General features: G+C 42.8%; 1 protein-coding gene across 1 annotated transcript in view; it reads right to left on the bottom strand.

Annotated features, from left to right (window-relative positions):
* Positions 1-9,556, bottom strand: part of SMYD3 (SET and MYND domain containing 3) — a 583,543-nt gene that overhangs the window by 135,531 nt on the left and 438,456 nt on the right. The window contains exon 8 of the mRNA XM_003798803.3: positions 2,476-2,586. Within this exon, the coding sequence (XP_003798851.1) occupies positions 2,476-2,586 (111 nt within the window). The remainder of the gene's footprint in view (positions 1-2,475; positions 2,587-9,556) is intronic.

Here is a 9,556-nt window from a genome sequence, read left to right as displayed (position 1 = left end):
GCTGAGGCAGGAGGATCATCTGAGCCCAGGAATTTGAGGTTTCAGTGAGCTGTGATGATACTACTGCACTCTGGCCTGGGCAACAGAGCAAGACCCTGTCTCAAAAAAGAAAAGAAAAGAAAAGAAAAGAAAAAAGATAATGCTTGGGTAGCTCCCGTGGCTCAAAGGAATAGGGCACTGGCACCATATACTGGAGGTGGTGGGTTCAAATACAGCCCCGGCCAAAAAATGAAAAAAAAAAAAAAAAAGATAATGCTTGATGAATTCTGAGCAAAACAACATGGAAACATGTAACATTGGTATTTGAGAAAGTTTACTCCAAAACAGTACAGAGGATTAATGAAAGGAAATAAATTGTGGGCCAGGTGAACAATAAGAGGCTATTTCAATAATCTAGCAGTGGAGCTTTGAATAGACTAACCTACAATGGGAACAGGATACCCTCTTTAATAGCTCGTGCTGTGCTGGGAAAGCTGGATATCCATATGCAGAAAAATGAAACTAGACATCTCTCACCACATATAGAAAGAAACCAAAACAGATTAAGGACCTAAATTTAAAATGATAAACTATAAAACTACTAGAAAAAAATGGAGAAAACACTTCAGGACATTGGTCAAGGCAAAGACTTGACGGCTAAGACTTCAAAAGCACAGGCAACAAAAATCCAACAAAACAGACATATGAGACTATATGAAACTAAAACCTCTGCATAGCCAAGGAAACAATCCATAGACTGAAGAGACAATCTGCTCAATGGAAGTATTTGCAAACTTCTCATCCAATAAGGGATTCAGAATATACAAGAAGCTCAAACAACTCAACAGCAAAAAATAAACATAAATAACCACCCTAGAACTCCCCCCACAAAATCCCTCCAATTACAAAGTGGACAAAGATATGAATAGACATTTCCCAAATGAATACATATAAAGGCCAATAAACGTATGGAAAAAAATGTTCCATATCACTAATTATCAGAGACATGCCAATCAAAACCAATGAGATACCACCTTCAGTTAAAACGTACCAAGAAGACAAAAAGTAACCGCTGATGAGGATGCAGATGCAGAAAAAAGAATTCTTACGTACTCTTGGTAGAAATTTAAAATGGTCTAGCCATTATGGAAAACAATATGGACTTTTCTCCAGCTACCCAACTACTGGGTATTTATGTAAAGGATGATAGGATACCCGCACCTCCATGTTCACTGTAGCACTATTCACAACAGCTGAGAGATGCAATCAACCTATGTAGCCATCAACAGATAAATGGCTAAAGAAAATGTAGGATATGTACACAACTGAACACAGTTCACCCATGAAAAAGAATAGAGCCCTGTCCTTGATAGGAACATGAATGAACCTGGAGGGCATTACGTTAAAACAGCCAGGCCCAGAGAGACAGTGAGAAAGGGTAAGGTACAAAAGTGTGTGAAGTAGTGGGCCCCATACTCATGACAGCTAAAAAAAAAAAAAGTGAGATCATGAAGTAGAGCTGTGGGTATTAGACGCTGGGAAGGGGTGGGGAGGGAAGGACGAGAAGAGGTGCGTTAATGGATACAGAGTCACAGCTAAACAGGAGGAGTGAGTCTGGCGCTCTGCAGCACCGTAGGCTGCTTATGGTTAAACGTAATCTATTTTGGATTCTCAAAAAGCTAAAAAAAAAAAAAAAGAAAAGAAAGAAATATTCACAACACAAAGAAATCATAAATGCTCGAGGTGACGATTGTGGTAATTAACTTGATTTGATCATTACATATTATGTATGTACATGTATTGAAATATCACTCTGTGTCCTATAAATACCTATAATTATTATGCATCAACTGAAACTAAAAGGAAAGAAAGCAGAGGGATAGAAAACAGATCGGTGGTTACCAGGAGTTGGGGTTAGAGTGGCAGGAATGACTGTAAAGGGATACGAGAGGATTTTTTTTGGGGGGGGGAAGGTTGATGGAACCATTCCATATGTTATTTTTGAGGGCAGTCTCATGACTCCGTGTGTGTTAAAAATCACAGAACTGGTTTACTAAACAGGATAAAATTTTTGTATATACATTATATAATACGTCAATAAACCTGTCAAAAGTAAAATTTTCAAGAGATAACCTAGGCACAACTTGGTGTGTTTATTACTAAGCAACAGCTATTATTAACAATAATGTAATTCAACCCTTTACTTTATGCTCTAATACTGTGGCCTTCAACATTCTTTTAATTACCATGTTTAATGCCTACATTCCCATTACCCTCTTCGCACCATAGCTCCTTTGCCTTTTATTAAATCTCAGCTTGGTGAGTGACAAATGTGTCACAAAACAAGATAGATGCTGCTCACTGCATTATTTTATTAGCCTGTTTGCTACCATGCACGGAAGGTCATTTACTCTGGTTAACGAAATAAAAGCAGAGTTCTCTGAAAAACCGCTGAGTGAACCTGGGTGGTGCTCCACTCTGGTTCATACAACCTACCTTGTCCTGGGTTTGGCATCGCAGACAGTCACACTCAAAGCAGTACTGGTCCCTCAGCTGCTTGCGGCGCTCCTCACTGGTCATCAGCATATCCAGGTAGCAGATGGTGAGCTGTGGAGGCCAGAGAGGGAAGATATCACACGGCTGTTCTGCATATTTGAACAATTATTATTATTGCAAATTTTTAGAGTAAAACTTGTATTTACCATACATCAAAAAGCATGAGAAAGAAAGTACCACTGACGGTCTCTCTATCCAAATAATCACGTGTAAGATTTTTTTTTTCCCCAAGTGTAAGATTTTAATGTATTCCCTTTCAGTCTGTGTCATGTGGTGAGTCCACATGTACCATGGATTTAAAGAACTGGGCCCACTACTGCATATACTTTTGTCCTTACCCTTTTTCTCACTAAAAAGTAAGATACCAAGAGCTGTTATGAGTCTGGTGTTACTAAGGTTTGGTAATAAATTCTATAATCATTGACAATCAGAGAAGCCAGATTAATCCTGGCAATCAACTGGGTGGCAGATGACGCAGGCAGATCACTCTTAAATTCCAACCAATTCTATAGCTGCCTCATGGAATTTGGGGTTATCTAAATTTGGCATCTTTGGAGCTAGGAGAGAGGAGAAAGTTCTCTTACTTGTAGCCAGGTAAAATATATAGATTAATTTTCAACTGAGGAGAGTTTAACATCAGAGTGCAATTATTGATGGAGGCTCTTAAATTGATTTTGTTAGACCCTTTCAAACAGAGTAGATATTCCGTGTTTTGGATGGTGAAGGTTATAAGGGAAGACATATTTAAAGGATCCTTTGAGTTACTTTGTATCCCTAAGAGTCTAGTTTATTTATTTATTTTTTATTGAGATTGAGTCTCACTTTGTCACCCTCAGTAGAGTGCTGTGGCATCATAGCTCACAGCAACCTCAAACTCTTGGATTTAAGTGATTCTCTTGCCTCAGCCTCCCAAGTAGCTGAGACAACAGGCACCTGCCACCATGCAGAATGCCTGGCTATTTTGTTGTTGTTGTTGTTGTTGTTTAGCAGGCCTGGGCTAGGTTCAAACCCACCAGACCTGGAGCACGTGGCCAGCACCCTAACCACTGAACTACAGTTGCCTCCCCTCCACCCCAGAGTCCACTTTAAAATCAGTCTTTTGTGTTTTGTTTTGTTTTTTTAAAGAGAGATAGGGTCTCACTTTGTTGCCCAAGCTGGAATGCAGTGGTGTAATCACAGCTCACTGTAACCTTATCCTGAGCCCAAGAGATCCTCCTGCCTCAGTCTCCCAAGCAGCTCTGACTACAGGCCTGCACCACCATGACCAGCTAATTTTTTTTAAGGAATGGGGAATCTCAGTATGTTGCCCAGGCTGGTCTTAAACTCCTGGCCTCAAGTGATCCTCCTGCCTCATCACAGGCACACAGAGCAGCAACAGCTCACTGACCGTTCCCTCTGACTCCCGCCAGCCAGGCCTCCTTGCTAGCTCCCAGAATGGAATGCTGAATTACAGATGTCAGCCATCATGCCTGGCCTAAGTCACAGGTATCTAGGCAACATCATGATGTTCACACGTTTTGTTCTTAACTAGAGTTCCTATGCACAGAACATCTAATTCGAGATATGTAAACCCAACCTCTTAATCTCCCCCCCAACTTGCTCCATCCCAGTTGGAGCCTTTCACTCTTCGTTGATAGCAACTCATCTTATGTGTTACCCACGCTGTCACCCCAGCGTCATCCTGTCTTTACTCTTTCTTTCACACATGCTGTCCAAAACACCACTCCTGACTATTTTTTGTAAATAACGATAGGGTTTTGTGGTCACTCAGGCTGGAGTACAGTGGTGTAATCACTGTCTCCTAAATTCCTGGACCCAAGCGATCCTCCTGCCTCAGCTCTCCAAGCAGCTGGGATGACAGGCATGCACCACAATGTTATACTAATTTTTTAATTTATTGTAGAGACAGGGTCTCACTGTGTTGCCCAGGGTCGTCTCAATCTCCTGGCCTCACGTGATCCTCCTGCCTCAGCTTCCCAAAGTGCTGGAATTATAGGTGTGAGATACCGTACTTGGCCTAATATGGGAGTTTTTACAAAAACCCATTACCTCCATCTAGTCTGGAGAAATAAATCCAGCCTAGATGACACAGCAAGACCCTATCTGTTTAAAAAGAAAGAAAAGAAAGGAATAAAGGCAAATTCAATGGTTAGAAGCTTTTTTACTAATATAAGAATAATTTTATGTGATTCTAATAACAAAACATTGGGTTTTTACTTTATTTTATTTATTTATTTATTTTTTTTTTTTTTTGAGACAGAGCCTCAAGCTGTCACCCTGGGTAGAGTACTGTGGCATCACAGCTCACAGGAACCTCCAACTCCTGGGCTCAAGTGAGTCTCCTGCTTCTGCCTCCCAAGCAGCTGGGCCTACAGGTTCCCACAACACCTGGCTATTTTTTGGTTGTAGTTGTCATTGTTGTTTGGCGGGCCTAGGCTGGATTCGAACCTGCCAGCTCAGGTGTATGTGGCTGGCGCCCTAGCCGCTTGAGCCACACGTGCTGAGTGATGGGTTTTTACTTTGTGGTTTAAATTTCACTTTGTAATAATTCATTTCCATTAGATTTTGTAAAAATACAGGCTGACAAGAGATTAGTGGAACAAAACTGGTGCTTCATCAGAGGCAGACAGAGCCACAACAGCTCACTGACTCTGTTCCCTGACTCCAGCCAGCCAGGCCTCCTTGCTAGCTCCACACACACTCCTGCCACCTTCAAGGCCTATGCATTGGCTCTTGCCTCTGTCCTTCCCCGAAATCTACTATGACTATCTCCCTCATTTCTTTAGAGCTTTAGTTAAAACTCACTTTCTCACTAAAGTCTAACCTGGCCACTCTATTTACCAAAACAACTCAATCCTCATCCCTCCTGGCACTCCTAATTCCTTCCTCTTCGCTGATCTTTCTTTTTCTTTTACAGTACATCATACTGCATAAATTACTTCTTCATTTGGTCTTAAAAGTGGAAATTATGAGGGTATGTGTGGTAGGGGAGAAGGGAATATTGTAGAACAAGCAAGCAGGATTATCTATTGACAAAACTCCCTGGAGCAAAAACCTACCCATGGTTTTGCTTAAAAGAAAGCATCTCATGTCTACAAAGCATGTCACTTGCTTAAAATCCTGCAGGCTATCCTCTTTGACAGAAAACAGACCTTTGGGAAGGCCTCATTAAAGCTATAAGGTAGGGGTGGGGTGGGAGGAGGCCTGGCCTGGCCAGCCAGGTCTGTGAAATCCACCACGGCCATCACCAGGGGGACAGAAGCCACAGCCTGATACGCAACTGTAACATGCTGCTCCGTACGCAGAAATGAGAGCACCTGCCCTTTAAAAATGTAGACCATGGTGTTACTGAGTACCCACTGAGTGTGAGGCACCTGGAGAGCCATCACGGAACAGGGCAAATCAGTACAAGTCTTAGATTCAGGTAATGCTGGGGTTTGCACCCAGATCTCCTGATTCAAGCCTGGCGCTCTTTAGACAGTGACACAGCTGCTCTCCTACCTCTGGGGATGCGGTAAGGAGACGGCAGCTTCCTAGGCTGCTGCTGCAGCACCATCCAGCATTGCCTGTGCTTAGCGATGTTCTGAGGCAACCGGACTCCTGCAGCTGAGACAACAGCACCTTTTTAATTCCCTGAATGTTTCTTTTGCCTCATGATCCAAAGCCAGGGCTTCCTCTGAGGTGCAAAGGACTATCATATCAAGAAAGTTCCTCTTGTTTCTAGAGGACACTAAATTCCAAATTCCAAACAAACAACTTTGAAGCACACTCTTGAAACAGACTAGCAGTTACCTCAGAGGCAGAATATATATTCATCTCACGGCATCAGGCTTACCAGGGGCCCAGTTCCCCCGTATGAGGTGGGGTGGTAAAATGAGCTCATGTCTTGTGTTCCCTCTTGGGTTAACTCTAGGACTCTAACTCTCAACCAAGACCAATAGCTCTTGGTCATCAGCCCCTGCCGTCAGATCAGGTCAACTGGCGGTAGTTACCAGGTGGTGATGCGTGCCCAGTGTGAAGCCACTCTAAGCCTGCCACATCACAGAAATGTGCTTCACTTTATTACAAGGGCCCAAAACTCACGAGTGATCATGCCAGACAGGAAACGGGCAACAGGAGACCAGTCATTTCATTTAACCCCCATAAAGAGCCTCTTAAAGCCTCCCTTGGTATCCTGTAACTGCCTGGAACCATTACCTGGAGTTTGCAATGGCTTTCTAACTGGACTCCCTGCCGCCTTCAGTACACCTTCCATCTTCTAAACTGCTTGGAGAGGCATCCTCCTAAAACTTCCATCTGATCATGTCATTTCTCTACATAAAGACTTCTGATGGTTTCTCACTGCCTGTGAAGACACATGAGGCTTTTCCCGACTGATTTCCTACCTGCACTTCCAGTCTCCAGGTTTCCCTAAACCTCAAGCCATCACAATTCTGGGTATGGCTACACCTCTGGAACACGGCACACCCACCAACATGTGTCTGGGCGCTGCTGCCCAAGCTAGCCAGGGCCCTGTCTTCCTCACTCAGCTAATTGAGAGGTCTCTTGCCCTTCCAGATTGGCTCACATATTCCTCTTCCAGTGAGGACTGCTGTGTTCCCTCAGGGATAATGACCCATTTTTTCCCTTTGTACCTCTTTCATGCCACTAAAGTTTGCACAATACACTGTATTAAAGTTTAAGGGCTAAATAGCAAAACTATTTTTTATTCATATTTATGGAAAAAACATAACCCGATTACTGTTAATGACAGCTAAGACTATTTTATCCGCCTAAGATAAAAACCTTTATTAAAGACTCATTGACTCTCCAGCTGTAATGGAGTGTCCATTCATTTAATGTAGGGCTCATTTAGCGGGAACACATATACGAAACTTGGTCATTGATCAGTGGATGCTTCAATGGCACAGAACAGAATTGCATTAAAATATTAATGCCACTGACCATTGCTTTTCCATTTTAGTTCAGCTGTTGCATAAAATACAGTAGATCACTTCCAACTTAGAGTACTAGGAAAGAAATTTTCTGGATCTTGACTATGATGCTTACATTAAAATCTCAAGACAAAATGAACCCCTTTTCCGTGAAACCATCTTTTCATTCTGAAACTGAGTGGATAATAAGATGAAATTAAAATTAGAGCTTGTTTTCATTTCTGAAATTACATTGTCACCATCACAAATCTTCGTACTAAAACTAGCTCTGAACTGAAAGGAGACTCGGAACACTCTCACTGCATTTTAAAGTCCGATCTGTTTCTCATCTTTGTCTCACAAATCCTGCTAATTTTAGCTTCTAAATACTAGGTTCTTCAGATTCCCGTATCATACCACCACCTGACCTTCCCCTGACCTCAGGCTGCCATTGTCCTGCCTGGATTAACACATCACCCCAGCCTCACCTACACAGAGAAAAATCTGGTCACGCAGTTCTCTCCCCCATGGGTGGGGGAGCCTGTGGCCTTAAGGTCACATGTAGCCTTCTAGATCCTTAAGCATGGCCTTGTGACCGAATCCAAATTATACAGAACAAATCCTTTATTCAAAGGGGTGCAGCCGAGAACCATGAAGTGTTTCTTGCCTTTTGTGCTGCTTAAGAAAGAACAAACTTGAAATCAGAAGGCTACAGTTTCCCTGCCCTTCTGGGTCCCTTATCCTTTCTACAAATACTTACTGAGTGCCTCCTATACAACAGTGTTAGGGAAGCTTCAGATAAACTGAGTTTTGGAGTAAGGCCTGCGGGGGTCTGTGGTTCTGGTCCCTACATTTTCCCTTATCAGCTGGTCACATCTAAACTCTCCGGTCTACTGATGAGAGCTGCTTCTGGCTCACTGAACTCAACACTCTGTTCCCGGCCTCTGTGTCTGTAACTAGCACGCCTTTCCTGCCTCACTCAACCCAACTCTCTGGATCCTTTCAGAGCCTATGAGTCGCCTCTCTGGAAGCCTTTTTAACAGCTGCCCAACCACCGCTCCTTCCAGACCACTTGGGTGCCCCTGCTCTGAATTTCTATAAAGCCCTATGCACATCATACCACTGTGATCCTCATATTCTGTAACTGTTTTCTGCTCTGTGACAGTTTCTGCAACTATACCCTGAACTCCTGAAGGCTGGGCTGGGTCTAATTAATCTCTGTACTCCTCAAAATCTCTAGAACTGCTACCCCAGCTCCTGATACCCACAGTAAGCATGCCATGAATATATTAAATGGCTTAGCAAATAAGTAAAGCTGACTGAGAGAAGAAGCAGACTATCCTCATCCCCAAGCACATCAGATTAAAGCTGACATTAGGGATACTGATACATTCAAAATTTATGTAAATCACATTTCTCCCAAATGACATGGCTTCACAGCAAGCTGGCAGCAAAGGGGGCTTTTTATAACAGCTACAAATTCTTTTAACCAGGGGTTCTAGTGAGGATGGTCTGGACTATCCCACCTTCTTCCCTGATCCAGGTTTTATAAGACTATCAGACCATCAAATGCATTTCATAGCTTCACGCAACTCTGAAAGGACAGCCATCAGCAATCCAGCCAAGTGAGCCAGGGCTGAAATGATATTACAAACATTTCTCTGTAGGAGACGGCTGGATGAGGAGACAAAAAACACAAAACCAAAAAAAAAAAAAAAAGTCCCCATAACTCAGCATTATGCTGCAAATCCTTCAACAGCTAAGCGGTATTATAAACGGTGCTATTATGAAGGGAAATGGTCCCAAAGTGACCAAAGGATGGACTTATATGGGAAGGAACAGAGTAAGGAATTTCCATGGCAACTCCTGTTACTGTGGAACCTTGTGCAGTTTTCCAGCTCTGACTGTGCGAGGTTTCAAATGCACCCATCTCTAACTGAAAATGGGCCAGCTTTCATGTTCTTTCTTTCTAGGGACCATGGGACTCCTCTGAGGATTGCTGCAAGTTTAAACATGGTTTTAAGAGTCTACTCCACTTCCTTCACCTTCAACAAGTCTCATTCATTTACTCAACAAATACAGACTGAGGAGCTTCTGTGACAGGCACT

The sequence above is a fragment of the Otolemur garnettii genome, unplaced genomic scaffold (assembly GCF_000181295.1).
Source record: "Otolemur garnettii isolate 467f Iridium unplaced genomic scaffold, OtoGar3 scaffold00141, whole genome shotgun sequence".
In the NCBI taxonomy this organism is placed as follows: domain Eukaryota; kingdom Metazoa; phylum Chordata; class Mammalia; order Primates; family Galagidae; genus Otolemur; species Otolemur garnettii.
This window is presented reverse-complemented; position numbering and strand designations above follow the sequence as displayed.